Source organism: Chlorocebus sabaeus, chromosome 1 (genome assembly GCF_047675955.1).
Source record: "Chlorocebus sabaeus isolate Y175 chromosome 1, mChlSab1.0.hap1, whole genome shotgun sequence".
NCBI classification, from domain to species: Eukaryota; Metazoa; Chordata; class Mammalia; order Primates; family Cercopithecidae; genus Chlorocebus; species Chlorocebus sabaeus.
Genome location: NC_132904.1, coordinates 15,462,388 through 15,486,648, shown reverse-complemented (window position 1 = coordinate 15,486,648; position 24,261 = coordinate 15,462,388). Strand labels below are relative to the sequence as shown.

The 24,261-nt window shown below is 44.8% G+C and overlaps 1 protein-coding gene across 1 annotated transcript in view; it reads left to right on the top strand.

Annotated features, from left to right (window-relative positions):
• ZDHHC5 (zDHHC palmitoyltransferase 5) overlaps window positions 1-24,261 on the top strand; it is a 32,837-nt gene that overhangs the window by 6,260 nt on the left and 2,316 nt on the right. Inside the window, exons 3-10 of the mRNA XM_007998207.3 lie at window positions 8,185-8,306; window positions 15,386-15,543; window positions 16,597-16,769; window positions 16,901-17,003; window positions 18,987-19,078; window positions 20,108-20,240; window positions 22,293-22,416; window positions 23,120-23,232. Of these exons, the coding sequence (XP_007996398.1) occupies window positions 8,185-8,306; window positions 15,386-15,543; window positions 16,597-16,769; window positions 16,901-17,003; window positions 18,987-19,078; window positions 20,108-20,240; window positions 22,293-22,416; window positions 23,120-23,232 (1,018 nt within the window). The remainder of the gene's footprint in view (window positions 1-8,184; window positions 8,307-15,385; window positions 15,544-16,596; window positions 16,770-16,900; window positions 17,004-18,986; window positions 19,079-20,107; window positions 20,241-22,292; window positions 22,417-23,119; window positions 23,233-24,261) is intronic.

Below are 24,261 nucleotides of genomic sequence, written 5' to 3'. Positions count from 1 at the left end.
CACCAGGCTTCTGAGCCTATACTGTTGAGTCATTGATTTAGCGCTCTAGTTGCAGCTCTTGGAATCGTCAGAGCATGCTGGATCTTCTGGGAAGTTAATTTCATGGTTCAGGCTCAAACCTAGTTGAGAAGTGCCTTTTATGGCAACATAAGGTTGCTGGAAAGAGGAAGAAAGTGAATTGAAGTGGTAGGGAATAAAAACACTTGGGCCCATTGAAGTAGAGATTGTTGGGGTGGAGGTAGTTATACACAGAAGTCAAATCTGAGGTAGAAGGGAAGGAAAACCCCCCATATTGAGCTTTAGAAGCCAAAAGATATTCTGAAAAATGTGGGTCACATTGTCTAAAGAGTCAGCAAAGTAATACTGATATATTTTTCTAGTTTTTAAACAAGGAGGGAAAGAATCACTCACTGTCTAAGGCATGAACACCATTCTACTTCTCACCTCCTCTGAAGCGGAGAAATTGTAGATTTTTTGGCCCCCAGCTCTGAGCCTGAGCATATCTGCTGGAGGCTCTCAAGGATCTAGAGACAGTGCTGCTCTTCTCTGACTTAATATTTTCTTCATAATCTTTTTCTCTTGCTTAAACTCAACATGTTCAGTGTTCTGTCCTTTTTCATGTATTTACTACCAGAAACGGGTGAGTCTTTGGTGTCAGAACTTGTTTTGGTTTTTGCTAATATGGCCAGTAAGTAGAATCAAAATTTTAACAAAGGGACATTTATATTATATCTTAGTATCCTTGTAGCAATTTTGATTCTGGGTCAAGAAGGGGATGTACAAGACCAGTTTTGATACCCTTAGCTCTGCTCAACTGGGGAGGGTCTATTTTCCTTTAAGAGACAGAGCCTTCGGAGAAGGAAATTGAGGGGACTAAGTGATTTCTGTCTTTCAAACTCCCTCTTCTTGAGATAGGGCAAGCAGAATCCTTGTTTTTAATTTGCTAATCTGGAACCATTGAAGTGTTTGACTGGTTATACCAGTTTGCCTACAAAGAGTTGTCCTGACATAGGCATTTTCTCAGCTGATAGTTGAAGCTGTTTAACCTACTTTCCCATTCCCTGGTGCCAGTAAAGTAGGAACCCTCCTTATTCCATGGTCTCTTAACTCTAGGAAAGAGGATTTTGGAGGACAATATTGACCCTATTTGGAATTATTGCCTCTTATCCAAAGTTAGAAGAACCCCAAGTCATAGCTGGAGTTCCTTCCCCCTGGCGTTAGTTTCCACAGAACCAATTTCTGGGTTCCCTCTTTTCCTATGCATCTCCCCTGTTCACCTTGTGGGAGCATAAACACCGTGTTTATCTTACTCTAGCACCTAGCTCTGGTAATTCTGAAATTCTCATCTCTTCTCCATCTGACTAGAGTATTTCCTCTGTAAGCGTATATCTGGGCCGAGGCACCACTGTTCTTAAAAACTATCCTATCATGTATTCTACCTCTTTTGAGGTTCAGTTCCTTGGAGAATCCCCTGTTTAAAACCATACACGGGAGGGGGGAGGGATTGCATTGGGAGTTATACCTGATGTAAATGACGAGTTGATGGGTGCAGCACACCAACATGGCACAAGTATACATATGTAACAAACCTGCACGTTGTGCACATGTACCCTACAACTTAAAGTATAATAATAATAAATAAATTAAAAAAAATAAATAAATAAAACCATACACAACCTAAAAAAGAGTTCAGGGTTTCAGATGGAGAGGCAAGAGGAAAGCTCTCTGAACTAGCTCCTATGTGGGGCTGTAAATCTGTAACTACTCTATCATCCTCCTATTCTCTTCACTAGGCTACAGCTAGCTACATTATTAGAAGCCCCAGGTGAGAATTACTTTGGGATCTAGAGGACTGTGAGTAGGAGGGAGAGTCCCTTTCAGGTAACAGACATAATTAGTGGAGGCATGTAGGCTTCAACTAATTAGGAACAATTTACCTTCCATGTTTCTTTTTTTTTTTTTTTTTTTTTTTTTTTTTTTGAGATGGAGTCTCGCTCTGCCGCCCGGGCTGGAGTGCAGTGGCCGGATCTCAGCTCACTGCAAGCTCCGCCTCCCGGGTTTTCGCCATTCTCCTGCCTCAGCCTCCCGAGTAGCTGGGACTACAGGCGCCCGCCACCTCGCCCGGCTATTTTTTTGTATTTTTTAGTAGAGACGGGGTTTCACTGTGTTTGCCAGGATGGTCTCGATCTCCTGACCTCGTGATCTGCCCGTCTCGGGCTCCCAAAGTGCTGGGATTACAGGCTTGAGCCACCGCACCCGGCCCCATGTTTCTTTAAGTTAGGGAAAGCTATAAGCAGAAATTACCAGTTGAGTTTGCATCAAAGAAATAGTGATCTTCTGCCCTAGAGAATCTTGAACAGAACAATTGAGGCCTTCCTCCCGGAACCCTAATCCCTCTCATTCCCTGAATTTGTCCAGCACTAAAACTAAGGAATGGTGCAGATCCTGTCTTAATTCTTTTCCGTTTTCACTATTTGAGAAGCAGAGTGTCTGCTGAAGTAACCTTCTACCTCCCAGTTAGTTGCTAGACTTCATTTAGGATAACTACTTCGATGCTTATCTATCTTAGTTTAATCTCCTTTTTTGACTGGCAGAGGGGCAGTGCTAGGTAAGTGGGATAAGCACTCTTTGGGGGAGGTTAGGAGATTGATTCTGGTAAAGTCTATTAACCTTTGTGGACCTAAGTTTTTCCTGTCTGTAAGGAGAACGTTGACCTACAGCAGTTTGTTTAAGCAACATGACCCTTTTTCAAATTAAATCTTATATACCAAAAAAAAACCCCATAAAAAGTAGGGCTGCTCTGGTTCAAGTAAGGCTGGCATGTAAAGGCCCAGCCCCTTGGTATCGCCTCTTTACCCTGTAGGATACCCTGAGACCTTCTGGTGCTCCTGGTAACACCATTTGGAATCACTTTGAATTGTATCTTGTTTAAAGTCTCATCAAACCGTGAATTAGTCCATTTAAGGTCTTATTTTATCCATTTCTAAAGCTGGTGGGGAGGGGGCAGGGATAAGATACCTGCTTCACGTGATTTTTTTTTTTTTTTTGAGATTGAGTCTTACTCTGTCACCCAGGCTGGAGTATGATAGTGTGATCTTGGCTCACTGCAACCTCCGCCTCCTGGGTTCAAGCGATTCTCCTACCCCAACCTCCTGAGTAGCTGGAATTACAGGCGCCTGCCACTACGCCCAGCTAATTTTTGTATTTTTAGTAGAGATGGGGTTTCACCATAATGGCCAGGCTGGCCTCAAACTCCTGACTTCAGGTGATCCACCAACCTCGGCCTCTCAGAGTGCTGGGATTACAGTCGTGATCCACTGCGCCTGGCCACTTCACGTGATCTTCTAAGGGAAGGATAAAGTCAGAATTGTCTGGAAATCCATGATGGTCTTCTCAGGCTCCCATCTATGATATAGCTTGCGGCTTTTCAGTTTCTGCCTCAGTCCTCTTCCAACCCTTTTACCCACAGGAAGTTGGCCAACCTCCATGGATTTCTTTCTGCCCGCCCCCCAACCTGCAGAGGTATTAGCACTTGATTTGAGTGGGAGCAGCCTTGTGATTTAGCACATTAATGGAGCAGTGGTTGTTCCTTTTCCTTCTCACATTGTTTTCTTATCCAGGAGTAAGTGCCCAGGTCCTACGTCTCACATTCAGCTGGTTGAAAGTCTGGGTTACAGAGGTACCACAAATCAGGTGTTTTCAGAGAAACTGGATTGCCTACCTGTAAAGGGAGAAATTGTTTTCTCATAGAATCTTGAGGAAAGCATTTCTAAATGAGGATCCCCATGGGCAGGAAGTGGAACATTCATTTCAGCCTTCTCTCATCAACAGGGAACACTAGTCATATGCTCAAGCAATATGCTGGGCATGAGTGGAATGCATAGACCTATTCTTTAGGAGCTTAGTGTCTCTGTTTTAAGTGTCCTTGAATCCCTAGTATTTCAGATAGGGGAAGGTAGAGCTGGAATAATTGATGATGATGATAATGATGGTGATAGTTAATAATGTTTTCTTTTGTCTTCTGTCCACTGAATGCTCAGTATCAAGCCAGCTAGTTTAAAAAGAATTCTAGCACTTTGGGAGGCCGAGACAGGTGAATCACGGGGTCAGGAGATAGAGACCATCGTGGCTAACACAGTGAAACCCCATCTCTACTAAAAATACAAAAAAATTAGCCGGACGTGGTGGTGGGCACCTGTAGTTCCAGTTAATCGGGAGGCTGAGACTGGAGAATAGCATGAACCCAGGAGGCGAAACTTGCAGTGAGCCGAGACTGTGCCACTGCACTCCAGTCTGAGTGACAGAGTGAGACTCCATCTCAAAAAAAAAAAAAAAAAGAATTCTGGAGACTGGGAGCAGTGGCTTACACCTGTAATCCCAGTACTTTGAGAGGCAGGGGTAGGAGGATCGCTGAGCCCAGGAGTTTGAGACCAGCCGGGCCAACATAGTGAGACCTGTCTCTACAAAAAACAAGCAAAGTTAGCTGGTCATGGTGGCATGTGGCATGCACCTGTAGTCCCAGCTACTTGGGAGGGTGAGGCAGGAGGGTTGCTTGAGTCTGGGGGGTGATTTCAGTGAGCCAAGATCACACCACTGCACTTCAGCGTGGGTGACAGAGCAAGACCCTGTCTCAAAAAAAATGAATTCTAATACATTTTGAATGAAGATCTTTCTCCTTCATTCTCATATTTGTACTATGTAACTGAAGTAACAAGGTGGAGAGTTTCATGTGGATTACCTAAGGCCTTGCATAGCAAAGTATTGATTGAGGCAGGATTAAAATCCAAAGATTCTTGACTCCTACTTTGTGTTTCTTTCTAAGAACTTAACCATTTTTTTGTAATAGGATGCATTAGGGAGTGCTAGGAAACAGGGTTTCAGGAGTGTGGGTATTGGAATCCATTCTCCCAATTTTATTTTTATTTTGTTTTATATATTTATTTTGAGACGGAGTTTCACTCGTATGCCCAGACTGGAGTGAAGTGGTGCGATCTCGGCTCGCTGCAACCTCTGCCCCCCGGGTTCAAGCTATCCTCTTGCCTCAGCCACCTGAGTAGCTGGGATTACTGGTGCTCACCACCATGCCCGGATAATTTTTGTATCTTTAATAGAGACGGGGTTTTACCATGTTGGCCAGGCTGGTCTCGAACTCCTGACCTCAGGTGATCCACTTGCCTTGGCATCCCAAAGTGCTGGGATTACAGGCGTGAGCCACCGTGCCTGGCCCCATTCTCCCAATTTTGTTTGGCCTTGAAAATAGGAGTGCTGAATGGATGGGCAGAAGAACCTGTTCTACCTGAGATGATATAGGTCTGGTAGTCCTGTCAATGAGTCAGCCAGCCTTCTGGGCTGTGGCCACTCCCTAGGCTTTAGAGCTTTGTGATTATTGCCATAGTCTAAGGACGAGCCCCAACAACTCCTGTTCTGAGCTCTGGCCTCATCTTCCATCAAAGGCAACAGATTCAGACAGGCCACTTGGGGTGGTCACCTAGGAATCTGGCAAAGTACCATAGCAACGGAAAGCCTCTCCTTAAATCAAGCAGAATTTGGGATATGGCAAGAACAGGCTCTGCTCACACATGCCTTTCCTTGGTGGGGTGTTCCTTACAGTGCTGATTGGAAGCAATGGTTCTGTGAATCTAGGAGCAAATATTGCCCATGAAGTTGTTATTTGCATCATTTCTAGATTCTGGCAGTGTGGGGGCAGACTTCATTTTGGCAACAGATACTGGAATTCCATTCCAGGATTACACACTTTATCTGGAACAAGTTGATATCCAGAAGGTTGTAGGGGTAAAGTTCATCATCCAGGGGTAGGTTAGCAGGATCCTCAAGAAATTGAGTTGCTTTGCTTAAAAATGAAACTGGCTGGGCATGGTGGCTCATGTCTGTAATCCCAGCACTTTGGGAGGCCGAGGCGGGCAAATCGCTTTGAGCTCGGTAGTTGAGACCAGCCTGGGCAACATGGTGAAACCCTGTTTCTACAAAAAATTAGCCGGGCGTGGTGGTGTGCATCTGTAGTCCCAGCTCCTCAGGAGGCTGGGGTCGAGGATCAGGAGTTTAAGGCTGCAGTGGGCTGTGATCTTGCCACTGCACTCCAGCCTGGGCAAGAGAGCGAGATCCTGTCTCAAAAAACAAAACTGAAGAAAGAGTTGAGTCAGAAAGATTGACATGAGCCTGCAAGTGGTTTCATATCTTGTTCTTATTCTCGTTAGTTTCCCTCAGGGATGGAAACTAAGGTGAATATTTCTTTCAGAAGCTCAAGAGGCCACAGTGGCCAGTTGTAGGAATGAGACTTTTAAATCATGGGCACCTCAGTGTTCTGAGGATTTAATTTCTTTTTCCCTTCTAATTATCTTCCCAGGCAGTAGGAGTCAAGTGAGTCACCCTTTCTCTTCTTCCCCAGGCGGAAATTGAAGTGACAACTTAGTACTAGGGAGGGGCTCTGACCTGGATGACTGGTTTTCAGTTTCTCTCCCTCCCTCTTAAGGAACCTAGGAGATCAGGCTTTGGGGTGAGGCAGTGCAGGAACTCTTCTTTTTGCTTATATTCCACTCCAAACCCTGCCAATGCATGGAGATATCTTTTCTGAACCAAAGAACTCATAGAGGAAGAAGCTTCCATGGGGGGCTTTCTTTGAGGATAGTATAGAACTGTGACTGAAGGTCTGTTTAGTCCCTATAATTGAGGCCCTCGCTCCAGCTTCATTATTTTGTCTTCTAACTGTGTACTGACATATCAAGAGAACCAAACAGCTAATTGATATTTACTATCTAAAAAGCCTGGCATATAATAAATATTAAAAACTTTTTTAAATGAATGGCTGAATGGAATTTGAATAAATAGATGGTGGTGGTAAAGATTTGTGAGATGCTTTGTGACAGTTTTGTCTCTTATCTTTGGTTTACTTACATCTCGTTAAGGAACTGAGTTCCTCCAAACTGCTCTGAGTCAGTGTTAGGGCTGTGCTTTTTGTTTTGGTGGGTGCAGATATCTTTTCTTCACAGAATCCAGGACTGCTGTGGATTATTTCTCTGGAATCATATGCTGTCTTGTCCTCCTGTCCTCCTCTTCCTTTCCTTCAGTGAGTTCTTCCTTTCCTTTGACTGGTCCAGATAAAGGGGACAAGGACAGATGCTGTCCTCATTCTGGAGATTAAGTTCTCAGCTACAAAGTAGATTAGAGTATTTAACCACTGTCTTGGTAGTGGGAAGTTCTCCCTGAGCTGTGACGAGAGTGTTTGATACTACTGACAAAACAAGCAGCACATCATGTTTTTCCAAAACTTCCAGCTCCCAGGAAATCAGCAGAGAAAGGAAGAGCTCTTGAAGCATTCCTGTGTAGATTCATATCCTGAAAGAAACTGAGTTTAATTCTGGACTAGAGAATTGTTTTTTGGTCAAGAAAAGTTACCTTGAAGCATGTCTCTTGAGTTGATTGCTGTGGAATACTGGGTATGTTTGGATAGTTTCTTTTTCCTACAAAATTGAGGACTTCTTTGGTCTGATAGTCTCTATCCTCCCCCATTCCTGCTTCATTTTTAGACATCAAAGAGTTTACTTCTGTGTCTTGATATCCTTTCTCATCTGTGTGTTTTAAAAGAATTTCCCACCCTTAGGAACTGGCCTCTAGTTGAATAAACTCTCAGGCATATCCAATACAATGAAGAAACTTTAGGCACTTAAGTGGTTCAGAGTCACCTGGCAAGGGGGAGCGGGGGCTAGAGAGGTAGGTGGTATCCCATGCTTTGGGCCAATGTGCAGGTCAGTGGGACATAGCTGGGATCGCAAAACCTCAGGCTGCTCCAGAGAAGGGAGTGTAGCTGGTATCAGTTACATAGTTAGTATCTAGTTCTCATGTCTGGTTAGAAAGGAGATAAGGACAGATCTCAAAACATGTGGCAAGATCCACAGGGTAAGAATGAATCTGAAGCACAGAGACTTTAGTGCAAGGGGTTAAGATGGGAGAGATTCTGAGTCTTGTACTTTTATCTAAAGTGAGCAGTTCCCATAGGAAACTAGACTCACTTGGTGGGAAAGATAAAGATAATAATTTGGGGTGGCAAGGGTAAACCACACGAGATTTATCTATAGGTAGGGGGCTAAGTCTTTACTGATTTTTGTATGTATGGTTCGTGTCCAAAATATTAGAGGCAACCCCTCATTTTCTTTATTGTCTGTGCAGGTGTCCAGGACTAAGCCTGTATGTGTCACCTGCAGTGCCCATCTACAATGCAATTATGTTTCTGTTTGTGTTGGCCAACTTCAGCATGGCCACCTTCATGGACCCAGGGATTTTCCCTCGAGGTAAGATCTGCTTCTCTCTTAGAAGCACCTTACACTGCCTTTGAAAAATAATGATTTGGCCCTACGCAGTTGATCTTGGGCCTTAAGAGTCCTGGGATTTTGGGATATGAAAAATAATGATTTGGGCATATGCTGTTGATCTTGGGCCTTAAAGTCCGGGGATTTTGGGATACTTTTATACTTCTCTGATGATGAAAATCAGGTCAGGGCCTTCAGGAATGTATGTCATAACTTCTAATCCTATGATTCACTTTGGGTCAAATCTTTGAGTTTTTGTTATTTGTTCAGCAGAAATTCATTTAAAGCATATGGGTTGGATGCTATTTTTAGGTACAGTAATACCCACAGTGAATTAAGACACTTACAACAGTGTGATGCAGACTATAGTGGAGGCATGAGCAAGGTTCTGTGAGAATATAAAACATTGAGAGCAAAGAAATATGAGAACATATTTTGCCCAAATAAATTGGGGAAATGCTTCTGAAAATAGGTGGGAAGGACTTTAACAAGTAGAATATAGGAGGGAAGGGCATTTTTAGGCAGAGGAAACAGCACATGCAGAATCTTATAGCCATGAAATGGCAAACTTAGTGGGGCTAGAGGATGTTATGCATGGTGCGACCAGAGGGATGGGAAGTAAACCCAGAGCCAAATTGTCAAGGACTTTATATACTAAGTTAAATAGATCATACTTTTTCCTTTGGATAGGAAGAGATCTTTAATTGGAGGACTTAACATCAGTATTCCTTTTAGAAAAATAATTCTTATAAGAATTATAGGCCAGGCGCAGTGGCTTATGCCTGTAATCCCAGCACTTTGGGAGGCCGAGGCGGGCGGATCACCTGAGGTCAGGAGTTTGAGACCAGTCTGACCAACATGGTGAAACCCCATCTCTACTAAAATTACAAAAATTAGCCGGGCATGGTGGCAGGTGCCTATAATCTCAGCTACTCAGGAGGCTGAGGCAGGAGAATCGCTTGAACCCAGGAGGCAGAGGTGGCAGTGAGCCAAGATCACGCCATTGCACTCCAGTGTGAGGGACGGAGCAAGACTCCGTCTCAAAAAAAAAAAAAGACAGCTACCTTTTGGGAGGCTATGGAAATAAACCAGATGAGAACTTGAATTCAAGGCTGGATTTACAGATTTTTTAGTAGTAGACTCAACAGTTTTTCATGACTTTTCATGATTTTATTTGGCAAGAGAGAGAAAGTGGAGGAATTATCTAGAGTAGTTTCAAGGTTCATAACTGGAAGATAAGTTGAATACTGATTTGTATAAACCGAAATATGAGATACAAGAATGTCAAACGGGTTTGGAGGGAAGACAGAGAATAAATACTCTTAGACATGTTGAATTTGATATACTTGAATCAGCCAGGTAGAGTTACCCAGAGGGCAATTGAATAGTCAGTGTTGAAGACCTTGATTTAATAATCTTCATCCATGTGATATTTGAAGCAACAGAAGTAAGATTGTCCAGAGAAAATACTGTGAGATTCTGAAAGAACTGAGGTTAGACCTGATCAGCACTGACATTTCTGTAACGATCAGAGGAGGAGGAAGAGGAAGGATTGAGTAAAAAGAGTTAGTAGGAGGAGAAATAGAACAAAGTGGGAACTAAGGAAAATTCATCAAGTAGCTGATGGTTGACAGTATTGAAATTAGAGAGCTCCAATAGTACGGAAACTCAAATTTCCCATTTTTTTTGATAACTAAGAAATAATTTTTTTTTTTTTTTTGAGACAAAGTCTGACTCTGTTGCCCAGGCTGGAGTGCAGTGGCGCAATCTCGGCACACTGCAACCTCCGCCTCCCGGGTTCACACCATTCTCCTGCCTCAGCCTGTCGAGTAGCTGGGACTACAGGCGCCCGCCACCACGCCCGGCTAATTTTTTGTATTTTTAGTAGAAACGGGGTTTCACCGTGTTCACCAGGATAGTGTTGATCTCCTGACCTTGTGATCCACCCGCCTCCGCCTCCCAAAGTGCTGGGATTGCAGACGTGAGCCACCGCGTTTTTTTTTTTTTTTTGAGACAGGGTCTCACTCCGTTGCCCAGGATGGAGTGCAGTGGTGTCCTTACGGCTCACTGCAGCCTTGACCCCCTGGGCTCAGGTGATCTTCCCACTTCAGCCTCTGGAGTTGATGGGACTACAGGCACGGGCCACTACACCCAGCTAATTTTTCTATACCTATTTTTGGTAGAGATGGGGTTTCGCCATGTGGCCCAGGCTGGTGTCAAACTCCCAGGCACAAACAGTCCACTCGCCTCAGCCTCCCAAAGTGCTAGGATTCTGGGCATGAGCCACCACGCCTGGCCTGAAATAATTGATTACAACAAAAATAGATACATGTGTGTATGAGGAAGAGATACTGCTAAATTTCTAAGTTGTATAGGTTTGGAAGGCAGTGAGTGAGAAATGAGAAAACAGGCAATGAGTATCAAAATTACTCTTTTTTTCTTTTTTTTTTTTGAGATGCAGTCTCGCTCGATTGCCCAGGCTGGAGTGCCGTGGTGCAATCTCGGCTCACTATAACCTCTGCTTCCTGGATTCAAGCAATTCTCCTGCCTCAGCCTCCCGAATAGCTGGGACTATAGACTCCCACCAGCATGCCCAGCTAATTTTTGTATTTTTAGTAGAGATGGGGTTTCCATATTGGCCAGGCTGGTATCGAACTCCTGACCTTGTGATCCGCCTGCCTCAGCCTCCCAATGTGCTGGGATTATAGGCATGAGCCACTGCGCCTGGCCCAAAATTACTCTCTTAAGAAGTAAGCTGGCTAGGCACAGTGGCTCATACCTATAATCCCAGCACTTCGGGAGGCTGAGGTGGGCAGATCACCCGAGGTCAGGAGTTTGAGACCAGCCTGACAAATGTGGAGAAAATCCATCTCTACTAAAAATACAAAAAATTAGCTGGGCATGGTGGCATATGCCTGTAATCCCAGCTACTTGGGAGGCTGAGGCAGGAGAATTGCTTGAACCCAGGAGGCGGAGGTTGCAGGGAGCTGAGATCTCGCCATGGCACTCCAGCCTAGGCAACAAGAGTGAAACTCTGTCTCAAAAAAAAAAAAAGTCCAAAGAAAAGCCATGAAGGCAGAAGTGGGAGTAATACCGTATGGAAGAAGGAGAGGGTTTTTTAGGATAAATAATTTAACTTGTTTGTGGCGTGAAGAGATGGACCCAGAGGAGAGAGAAGCTGAGACTGAAGAAAGGTGATAATTGAAATTGGACTTTTAGAGGAAGGAGATGCTTTCCAGTACATATCTGAAGGTTCTGCTTGCAGGAGAAGTAGGCTTTTTCTGGAATAGGAGGGGAGAGAACCATCATCAGCGGACTAAAAGGTGGAAAGAAGATAAGTTGACAAAGGTTGTCACTGATGACATGTAGTTTTCCTCTCAAATGTGAGGTTATTTTGCAAGAGTGAGACAAGTAGTTTCGGGCTAGCAACTCTGGTAAGATGAAGTGTTTCTGAAATTCACTGTGGGCTGGGCGTGGTGGCTCATATCTTAATCCCAGCACTTTGGGAGGCCAAGGTGGGTAGATCACCTGAGGTCAGGAGTTCAAGACCAGCCTGGCCAACATGGTAAAACCCCGTCTCCACTGAAAAACACAAAAATTAGCCCGGCATGGTGGCTGGTGCCTGTGATCCCACCTACTTGGGAGCTGAGGCAGGAGAATCGCTTGAACCGGGGAGGAGGAGGTTGCAGTGAGCCGAGATTGCACCATTGCACTCCAGCCTGGGCAACAGAGCAAGACTCTGTCTCAAAAAGAAAGAAAAAAAGAAACTCGTTGTGCTTCCAAAGCCTACATCATTGTGCTTCGTTTGTGACTTCCCTTCAAAGATTGAAGTGAGGGTGAGGGAAAGGAACTTTGTGTCCCTAAAGCCAAGGAAGGCTATTTTAATGAGCCTTTAATATTCATTCATCAAATATTTATTGATATAATATGGAAGGCACTATGATGGTCATTTGGGGTGATGTTTTTAAGAAGGTCATTGCTGGCCAGATGCGGTGGCTTACGCTTGTAATCCCAGCACTTTGGGAGCCCGGGGCGGATCACTTGAGGTCAGGAGTTCGAGACCAGCCTGGCCAACATGGCGAAACCCCACCTCTACTAAAAATACAGAAATTAGCCAGGTATGGTGGTGCACATGCCTGTAACCCCAGCTCTTTGGGAGGCTGAGGCAGGAGAATCGCTTGAAGCCTAGAGGTGGAGGTTACTGTGAGCCGAGATTGCGCCACTGCACTCCAGTGATAGTGCGAGACTACGTTTCAAAACAAACAAACAAAAAATACATTGTGATAAGTTGTAAGAGTAATCAAAGAGATCATTTCTGGTAGATGATGATGTAGAACGATCAGACGTTTCAAAATAGGGAGCATGTCAACTGGGCATGCTGGCGCCCATCTGCAGTTCCAGCTACTTGGGAGGCTGAGGTTGGAGGATCAGTTGAGCCCAAGAGTTCAGGGCTCAGTGAGCTGTGGTTGCAGCACAGCACTTCAACCTGGGTGATACAGCAAGATTCTCTTAAAAGAAAAATAGCATTTGAATTTTTTCTCTTTAAAAAAAAAAATCCTTTTTTGAGACGCAGTCTCACTCTGTTGCCCAGGCTGAAGTGCAGTGGTGCCATCTTGGCTCACTGCAACCTCTGCCTTTCGGGTTCAAGCAATTACTCTACCTCAGCCTCCTGAGTTGCTGGAATTACAGAAGCGTGCCACCATGCCCGGCTAATTTTTGTATTTTTAGTAGAGATGGGGTCTCACCATGTTAGCTAAGCTACTCTGGAACTCCTGACCTCAAATGATCCAGCTGCCTCGGCCTCCCAAAGTGCTGGGATTACAGGCATGAGCCACTGTGCCTGACCAAAAGAAAAAATCTTTTATTTAAAGATTTTAGTAAGTAGTGCACGTTCATTATGTACAAAGTATAAAAAAGACAAAACATTACCTATAATTTCACAGACCAGAGCTAACTACTGTTGTGGTATATATCCTCGCAATATTTTGAAGACTTAAAAAATATGTGTGTATATTTATGTATACCATGTATCTGCAGTATATATTTATGTGTGTGGTTTTTTTTTTTTTTTTTAAGACAATGTCTTACTCTGTCACCCAGGCTGGAGTGCAGTGGCATGATCTTGGCTTACTACAACCTTTGCCTCCCAGATTCAAGCCATTCTCCTGCCTCAGCCTCCCAAGTAGCTGGGATTACAGGCCTGTGCCACCACCCCTGGTTAATTTTTATATTTTTTTGTAGAGATTGGATTTCACCATTTTGGCCAGGCTGGTCTTGAACTCCTGGCCTCAAGTGATCTGCCCTCCTTGGCCTCCCAAAGTGCTGGGATTATAGGCATGAGCCACCACACTCGGCTGTACAGTTCTTTACCTAGCATTTCTTGCCATGTAAATATGAAAAAATGCTATGAAATCAGTAAAATTTGAAAACTTAATTTTTAATCCCACACTATCATTTATTTAATTTTTCCTTCCCACATTTTTTTTTTCTAGGTTAATAAAAAATAAAAATTGCTCTGGGTGCGGTGGCCCATGCCTGTAATCCTAGCACTTTGGGAGGCTGAGGCGGGTGGATTGCCTGAGCTCAGGAGTTTGAGACCAGCCTGGGGAACACGGTAAAACTCTGTCTCTACTAAAAATACAAAAAATTAGCTGCCGAGGTGGCATGTGCCTGTAATCCCAGCTATTGGGAGACTGAGACAGAAGTTTCACTTGAACCTGGGAGGGGGAGATTGCAGTGAGCCAGGATCATGTCCTTGCATTCCAGCCTGGGCAACAGAGCAAGACTCCATCTCAAAAAACAAAACAAAAAAACAAAAAAAATTGCTAATTGTATATGAGAAGGCAAATAATGTCTTTTTTTTTTTTTTTTTTTTTGAGACGGAGTCTCGCTCTGTCGCCCAGGCTGGAGTGCAGTGGCCGGATCTCAGCTCACTGCAAGCTCCGCCTCCCGGGTTCACGCCATTCTCCTGCCTCAGCCTCCTGAGTAGCTGGGACTACAGGCACCCACCACCTCGCCTGGCTAGTTTTTTTGTATTTTTTAGTAGAGACGGGGTTTCACCAGGTTAGGAAGGATGGTTTCGATCTCCTGACCTCGTGATCCGCCCGTCTCGGCCTCCCAAAGTGCTGGGATTACAGGCTTGAGCCACCGCGCCCGGCCAAATAATGTCTTTTAAGTTTTGAAATGGGATGGTGGGTTTCTGATAGCTGAAAATTGAGAGAAAGGGCATTTATGCTTGTGCAACAAATAATACTGAAATATGTATATATATAGAAAATTCTTAGAGTAGGGGAAGACATTTTGGGAAGGGATTTGGTTTTTTTCTTTTTTTTTTTTAAGATGAAGATTAAGTCTCTCTCTGTTGCCCAGGCTGGAGTGCAGTGGCGTGATCTCAGCTCACTGCAACCTCCGCCTCCTGGGTTCAAGCGATTCTCTTGCCTCAGCCTCCTGAGTAGCTGGGACTACAGGCGCCCACCACCACACCCGGCTAACTTTTGTATTTTTATTAGAGACGAGGTTTCACCATGTTGGCCATGCTGGTTTTGAACTCCTGAGTTTAGGCAGTCCGCCCTTCTTGGCCTCGCAAAGTGCTGGGATTACAGGCATGAGCCACCACGGTTGGCTGGGCAAAGGATTTGTGCCTGGAAGAAAAGGTTGATGTTAGTTCCTCTCTTGAATTGCTATAGTTCACTCATATAAATATAGATACTGAACTCTTATGTAAACTCATTATGTATGTGCTTTGATATGTAAACTATTTGTTTAAAATATATTCGTATACTTAAGCCAAATAACACCAGCAGATGCATACAAGAGCTACCTCTTGAGTCATTTTATCTTGAACCTCACTTCCCAATGCAGAATAAATTGCTTCCTCATCCATGTTCCCATAGTGTTGTATAAAAACCTGACCTCACAGTCTTATAGTTCCTAGTCCCTAGTCTCACTCATTAGAATGTGAATTCCTCAAAGGGAGAAGCTATATTTTAAACATCATTGGATCCCTAGCACTTACTACAGTTCTGGCATAGTTGTTTTTATTTGAATTTTCCTCTCTACAGCTGAGGAGGATGAGGACAAGGAAGATGATTTCCGAGCTCCCCTTTACAAAACAGTGGAGATCAAGGGCATCCAGGTGCGCATGAAATGGTGTGCCACCTGCCGCTTCTACCGTCCCCCTCGATGTTCCCACTGCAGTGTCTGTGACAACTGTGTGGAGGTAAGCACCCCAGGTGGGGTAAGACTTCATGCTTAACCTTCACTGTCTTCATCCTAACCATATAATAGATTCTTAGCTTTGGATATGGTATAGTCCTGTCTAACTAGGTTGGCCACATGGTCCAGCTCTGTCACATGGTGTTAGTAATGACATAACATGAGAGGCAGAGCATAAATATTATTGCAGGAGAGAAGCTTTAACTCAGTATGGGCGTAGACTTTCTTTTTTATTTACTTATACTTTTTGTAGTGATGAGGTCTCCCTGTGTTGCTTGGACTGTCTCAAATTCCTGGCTTCAAGTGATTCTCATGCCCTGGCCTCCCAGAGTGCTGGGATTACAGGCATGAGCCATTGCACCAGCAGGGTGTAGGCTTTCTTGACACCAAGATTTATAGTTCTAGCCTTCTAGCTGTTGGCTCATCTTTGGTTATTTATCCTGGCTTTGAGTTTTCTCTTCCAGAAAATCATGCCGTTGCGTTTCAATTTGTTGTAGTTCTTTTCCTGCCTGTCCTTCTGTATCCCTTGTCCTTTTTCCATTCCATTTTCACTTAGCTGTAAGCAGTTACCTGCCAAATTCTCCATCCAATCCTCTTTTCTCATGAATCTTGATGTTTTTGCAAAGCCGCTGACATTCGTCACTTTTAGAGTTCCTTGGTCACACAGGATAAACTGAGAACTGGCCTTGGCCTTTTCATTTTTTTTTTTGGAAGTGGGGTCTTGCTATGTTGCCCAGTATAGTGGCTGTTCACAGGCAGTCATCATAGTTCACTACAGCCTTGAACTCCTGGGCTCAAGCCCCAGCCTCCCTAGTAGCTGGGACTACAAGTGTGCGCCACTACGCCTGGTTTGGCCTTGGCCTTTGACCAACCTCTGGAGGGTCTCCCTTGCAGATTTATAGAGCAAAATAAACTGGATTTAATTTTGGACTAATTGATGACCATGATCATAAATTACTAAAACCAAAACTTAGCTGCCATTTGTTTCTTTTCTTGACAGAAGTAATTTAATGCTATGGTCCAGGGATGCCTCTCATCTGTCTCTTTTTGTCCCTAGGAATTTGATCATCACTGCCCCTGGGTGAACAACTGTATTGGTCGCCGGAACTACCGTTATTTCTTCCTCTTCCTCCTTTCCCTGACAGCCCACATTATGGGTGTGTTTGGCTTTGGCCTCCTTTATGTCCTCTACCACATAGAGGAACTCTCAGGGGTCCGCACGGCTGTCACGTATCCTTCAAGGCCTTTTAGGTTGTGGGATTGGAAGGGGGAGGAATGAGGGCTGAAGGGAAAATGGCTGCAGTAGGAGCTGGGGAAAGTAAGATCATGTTACTCTGTTCTCCTTGATTGTTTGGCATCAGAATGGCAGTAATGTGTGTGGCTGGCTTATTCTTCATCCCTGTAGCTGGCCTCACGGGATTTCACGTGGTGCTGGTGGCCAGGGGACGCACAACCAATGAACAGGTATGGAGAGAAGTGACGAGAGACCCCTGAAGAGCAGGGCATGTGTCTTTAGCCCTCTGATTAGTGTGCAGTGTAGTGCTTCCATAAAGAGATGCTTAATGAATACTTTTCATGATTATGTAGAAATTAATGGTAGGGAGTGAGGTAGTCCTAGTTCCTCATGTAAGCATAGAGGCCATGTAAGAATAGAGGCCATTTCTCACATATACACCATGGAATACTATGCAGCCATAAAAAAGGATGAGTTCATGTCCTTTGTAGGGACATGGATGAAGCTGGAAACCATTCTGAGCAAACTGTTTCAAGGAGAGAAAACCAAACACCGCATGTTCTTACTTATAGGTGGGAATTGAACAATGAGAACACTTGGACACAGGGTGGGGAACATCACACCCCGGGGCCTGTTGTGGGGTGGGGGGGCGGGGTGAGGGAGGGATAGCATTAGGAGATATACCTAATGTAAATGACGAGTTAATGGGTGCAGCACACCCACATGGCACAGGTATACGTATGTAACAAACCTGCATGTTGTGCACATGTACCCTAGAACTTAAAGTATAATAAAAAAAAAAAAGAAAAGAAACTCTCAAAGAGATACTAAGACAATAGAGATAAAGGCTGAATTTTGCCCTAAAATATCTTTTTTTTTGAGACAGAGTCTCACTCTGTCGTCCAGGCTGGTGTCCAGTGGCGTGATCTTGGCTCACTGCAATCTCCGCCTCCTGGGTTCAAGTGATTCTTCTGCCTCAGGCTCCCAAGTAGCTGAGATTACAGGTGTGCATCACCACGCCCAGCTAATTTTTGTATTTTTAGTAGAGACAGGGTTTCACCATGTTGGCCAGGCTGGTCTCGAACTCCTGACCTCAGGTGATCCACCCACCTCGGCCTCCCAAAGTGCTAAAATATCTTTTGTAACAAAATAATGTCTATCTCCAAAGAAACTCTTGGATGGTTTGGCATCATCACCTGAAATATCAATTGAGAGATCCAAACCAAACTGAAATTAGACAATATAGCATAAAGAATAAGATGACAGTTTTTTAAACAATACTCACCATAGAACTTGGTATCCAAATAATAGTATTCTTTATTTAGTTTGTCAAAAAATTATATTAATAGTTTAAAGTGTAGCAAGACATATATGTATTTGTATATATGCGCTCATATGCATATATTTAAGATCTTCCTGCAAAAAAAAAAGAATAGAGGCCATTTCTTAGTTAACAGACATTTACTGTATGCCCACTGGATACTGGAGAATTTAGGCTCTCAGTTTATAGAAACAACAAAAGACTTGGGCTAGCCCTCAAGAAACTTACAGTGCTGCTTACAGGAAAGCAATGATTTTTGTGCATATAATAGTAGCTAACCTTAATTGCTTTTTTTTTCTTTTTTGAGACAGAGTATTGCTCTGTCACCCAAGCGGGAACCCAGTGGCTGGGGTGCAGTGGCAGGATCTTGGCTCACTGCAACCTCTGCCTCCTGGTTTCAAGCAGTTCTCCTGCCTCCGCTACCCAAGTGGCTGGGATTGCAGGTGCCTCACAGCACGCCCAGCTAATTTTTATATCTTTTTATGGTAGAGATGGGTTTTGCCATGTTGGCCAGGTTGGTGTCAAGTTCCTGACCTCAGGTGATCCACCTGCCTCAGCCTCCCAAAGTGTTGGGATTACAGGTGTGAGCCACCATGCCCAGCCCTTAATTGCTTATTCTTTATCTTAGTTTTCAATATTTAGAAAGCTATCCCATTTTATATGAGGAAACTGAGGTTTTGGGTCAGTAACCATGAGGTAGACCTAGGATTTGAACTAAGGACCCTGACTGTAGATTCCCTGCTCTTAACCATAACATATATAAATTTCTTGTGTTTTACTCATTTGCGTATCTCTCAGATAGTGAGTGCACAATAATTTGTAATAGATTTGTATTTTGGCTTTTGGAAGTCAAGGTCTCATCTTCTAACTGGTATTTTTTTCCTCCCTCTAGGTTACGGGTAAATTCCGGGGAGGTGTGAACCCCTTCACCAATGGCTGCTGTAACAATGTCAGCCGTGTTCTCTGCAGTTCTCCAGCACCCAGGTACACCTATCCTTTTGGTCTAGTGTTTACCATTGGTCAGAACTTTTATCTTCTTTGGGCTTGTTCTGGTAAAGGAGGGGTCTGGTGGGAGACAGCCTTTAGGAAGGGTTCTCTATCTTAGAACGGTAAGTACCTACATGACCATCCTTTAGTGCAGTGGTCCATAACCTTTTTGGCAGCAGGGACCGGTTTCATGGGAGACAGTTTTTCCAGAGATGGGGGCTGGGGCGGGGTGGTTTCAGGATGAAACTGTTCCACCTCAGATCATGAGGCATTAGATTCTCATGGCTGGGTGTGGCAGCTTACACCTGTAATCCCAGCACTTTGGGAGGCCAAGGTGGGTGAATCACTTGAGGTCAGAAGTTCGAGTCCAGCCTGGCCAATATGGTGAAACCCCGTCTCTACTAAAAATACAAAAATTAGCCGGGCAAGGTGGCAAGCACCTGTAATCCCAGCTACTTGGGAGGCTGAGGCAGGAGAATAGCCTGAACCTGGGAGGCAGAGGTTGCAGTGAGCTGAGATCACACACATACAACCTAGATCCCTTGCATGTGTAGTTTACAACAGGGTCCTAGGGTTTGCACTCCTAGGAGAATCTAATGCCTCCACTGATCTGACAGGAGGTGGAGCTTAGGTGGTAATGCTCGCTGGTGCACTGCTCACCTCCTGCTGTGTGGCCCAGTTCCTAACAGGCCATAAACCGGTACTGGTCTGCAGCCCAGGGGTTGGGGACCCCTGCTTTAGTGGACACTGTGAATTCCATTGATATTCTTCAGGTATTAAGGTAAATCTCCTTTGAAAATTGAGAGCGAATAAGATACACTCTAAAGTGTTTTCCTTGAGCTAGGTATCTGCTCACAAAGGCCTAGTCTTGCTGCAGTCCCTCACAAAATCAAAGAAATCTGTTTATTGCTAAGTAAGTGATGACCAAAACTGCAATTACTTTTGCACCAACCTAATAAAAATGCTTTATGCAAACTGTAGATACTTGAAAATAAATGAATGAAAGCTCTCTCTCTTGACACTTAGGTATTTGGGGAGACCAAAGAAAGAGAAGACAATTGTAATTAGACCTCCCTTCCTTCGACCAGAAGTTTCAGATGGGCAGATAACTGTGAAGATCATGGATAATGGCATCCAGGGAGAGCTGAGGAGAACAAAGGTGAGGAATTTAGGGAAGTCAAGCTAGATAACATGGAAAACTAACTCAAGGCAAAGGGATGGAAGCTTGCTTTAGTTTTCTTTTTTTCTTTTTTTTCTTTTGAGACAGAGTCTTGCTCTGTTGCCCAGGCTGGAGTACAGTGGTGCGATCTCGGCTCACTGCAAACTCTGCCTCCCGTGTTCAAGCAATTCTCCTGCCTCAGCCTCCAGAGTAGCTGGGATTACAGGTGCCTGCCACCTTGCCTGGCTAATTTTTGTATTTTTAGTAGAGATGGGGTTTTGCCATGTTGGCCAGGCTGGTCTCGAGCCCCTGACCTCAGGTGATCCGCCCACCTCGGCCTCCCAAAGTACTGGGATTACAGTCATGAGCCACCACGCCTGGCCCATATTTCTCACAGTATTTATCACTTACTGATCTGTGTTAAAATTACTTCAATACAACTCTTGTTTTCTACATTGGATTTTTTCTTTTTTTGAGAGGAAGTCTTGGTCTCTTACCCAGGCTGGACTCCTGTGGTATGATCTCAGCTCACTGCAACCTCTGCCTCCCAGGTTCAAGCGATTCTCATGCCTCAGCCACCCAAGTAGCTGGGACTACAGGCGCATGCCACCATGCCCTGCTAATTTTTGTATTTTTGGTAGAGGCAGGATTTTCCTATGTTGGCCAGGCTGGTCTCGAACTCCTGACCTGAAGTGATCCACCTCCCTCAGCCTCCCAAAGTGCTGGAATTACAGGCGTGAGCCACTGCACCCGACCCTACATTAGACTTTAAGTTCATTAACAATAAAAAATGAATTCATTAATTTCCATGTCTTCATAGGACTTAGCAGCTTACAGCTAGATGGTAGGAGCTAAACAAGTAGTTGTTGGTTTACATGGGCAAATAAGTGACAGAATTAAAACCTTTTTTAAACCTTTCTTCTGCCAGGTACAGTAACTCATGCCTATAATCCCAGCACTTTGTGAGGCTGAGGTGGGAAGATTGCTTGAATTCAGGAGCTCAGCCTGGACAACATAGCGAGACTCCATCTCTAAAACAGAGTAAAATAAAAAATAGAAAACTTTTCTGGCTGAGCGCAGTGGCTCACGCCTGTAATCCCAGCACTTTGGGAGGCTGAGGTGGGTAGATCACCTGAGGTCAGGAGCTCAAGACCAGCCTGACCAACATGGAGAAACCCCATCTCTATTAAAAATATAAAATTAGTTGGGCGTGGTGGCCCTTGCCTGTAATCCCAGATACTTGGGAGGCTGAGGCAGGAGAATTGCTTGAAGCTGGGAGGTGGAGGTTGCAGTGAGCCGAGATCATGCCCGTTGCACTCCAACATGGGCAACAAGAGCGAAACTCCATCTCAAAAAAAAAAAAAAAAAAAAATAGACAGGTGTGGTGGCACATGCCTGTAATCCTAGCTGCTTGGGAGGCTGAGGCATGAGAACTGCTTGAACCTGCAAGCCAGAGGTTGCAATGAGCCAAGATCACACCACTGCACTCCAGCCTGGGTGACTGAGCAAGACTCCATTTAAAAAAAAAACAAAAAAAAACTTTTCTTCATTTAATACTATACCCAAACTGATTCTTGTGCCTTGTCTTCCAGTCTGGCTTAGAAATATATGATAGGCAGTGGCTCATGTCTATAATCCCAACACTTTGGGTGGCCAAAGTGGGGTGGTATTGCTTGAGGTTAGGGGTTCAAGACCAGCTTGGACAACATGGTGAGACCCCCGTCTCTACAAAATAAAGTAAAATAAATTAACTGGGTGTGGTGGCATGTACCTGTCATCCCAGTGACTTGGGAGGCTGAGGTTGAAGGCTCAAGGCTCAAGGCTCAAGGGAGCACTTGAGCCTAAGAGTTGCAGGCTGCAGTGAGCCATGATTGTAGTTGCCACTGTACTCCAGCCTGGGCAAGAGTGAGACCTTGTCTCAAAAGAAAAAAAAAAAAAAGAAATACATGAGAATTGACTCCCAAATACCTCTCTTTTATACCAATTTAATACTTTGAGTTGCTGTAATGCTCAATTTCCAAATCTGACTTTTCACTCCCCTCATCAATCCAGTCTAAGGGAAGCCTGGAGATAACTGAGAGCCAGTCTGCAGATGCTGAACCTCCACCTCCTCCTAAGCCAGACCTGAGCCGTTACACGGGGCTGCGAACACACCTCGGCCTGGCTACTAATGAGGGTAAGGGCTGCCTTGATTTGTAAGATACTAGAACTAGGGGCAGGATTGAGAAGGTTATGAGCTTTAGAGGACATGCGAGGGCTGGGAGATATTACTTGTGTTATGACTTTAAATACCCAACAGTTAGTACTTGTGCCACTTTGCAACTGGAAGAGAAGAGATGCCATTTAGCTATTGGCAGTGAATGGGACTTTTGCCGGGAAAATGGTCAGCCTCTAGGCAGACCAGAGAACATCATAGGACCTTTTTGGTGCATTTACCCACCCTGAGTTCTGAGCTGGTTTGAGTCTTTAGTCTTGATTTCAGCGAAGGGTATATCCCTACCTTGTTCTCTACCTGTACTTAAGGAACCCTAGGCAGATAAAGTGAACCACTCATAGGCTAGACACAGTGGCTCACACCTGTGATCCCAGCACTTTGGGAGGCCAATGCAGGAGGATTGCTTGAGCCCAGGAGTTCAAGACCACCTTGGACAACATAGCAAGACTGTCTCTACAAAAAATAAAAAAAAATTAGCTGGGCATGGTGGCATATGCCTGCAGTCCAGCTACTCAGAAGGCTGAGGTGGGAGCCCAGGAGTTCAAGGCTCCAGTGAGCTATAATCGTGCCACTGCACTCCAGCGTGGACAGCAGAATGAGACCCTGTCTCTTAAACCAAAACACCGCTTGTAAAGTAGTGCCCTCTTGGCCTTTTTTCTTGCAGATAGCAGCTTACTGGGCAAGGACAGCCCCCCGACACCTACCATGTACAAGTATCGGCCGGGTTACAGTAGCAGCAGTACATCAGCTGCCATGCCGCATTCCTCCAGCGCCAAGGTACTGAGTACTCTAAGAGGTGGGGTAATAACATGCCAACTGACTGGACACGGTGGCTCATTCCTATAATCCCAGCACTTTGGGAGGCCAAGGTGGGCGGATCACAAGGTCAAGAGATTGAGACCGTCCTGGCCAACGTGGTGAAACTCCTTCTCTACTGAAAATACAAAAATTAGGCCAGGCGTGGTGGATCACAAGGTCAGGAGTTCGAGACCAGCCTGGCCAATATGGTGAAATCCCATCTCTACTAAAAATACAAAAATTGCGGGATGCAGTGACTCACGCCTGTAATCCCAGCACTTTGGGAGGCCAAGGCAGGCGAATCACGAGGTCAGGAGATCAAGATGATCCTGGCTAACACAGTGAAACCCTGTCTCTACTAAAAATACAAACAAATTAGTCAGGCGTGGAGGCTGAGCCAGGAGAATGGCGTGAACCCGGGAGGCGGAGCTTGCAGTTAGCTGAGATTGCGCCACTGCACTCCAGCCTGAGACCTTGTCTCAAAAAAAATAAATAAATACAAAAATTAGCTGGGCGTGGTAGTGGTGGGGCACCTGTAATCCCAGCTATTCAGGAGGCTGAGGCAGGAGAATCGCTTGAATCTGGGAGGTAGAGGTTGCAGTGAGCCGAGATTGCGCCACTGCACTCTAGTCTGGGCGACAGAGTGAGACTCCGTCTCAAACAAACAAACAAAAAAAATTAGCTGGACGTGGTGGTATGCACCTGTAGTCCCAGCTACTCGGGAGGCTGCAGTGAGCCGGAGATCCCACCGCTGGATTCCAGTCTGGTGACAGAGTGAGACTCCACCTCAAAAAAAAAAAATTAAAAAAAGGTCGAGCATGGTGGCTCAAGCCTGTAATCCCAGCACCTTGAGAGGCCGAGGTGGGCAGACCACCTGAGGTCAGGAGTTTGAGACCAGCCTGGCCAACATGGTGAAACCCTATCTCTACTAAAAACACCTATCTCTACTAAAAATACAAAAATTAGCTGGGCGTGGTGGCGGGCGCCTGTAATCCCAGCTGAGGCAGG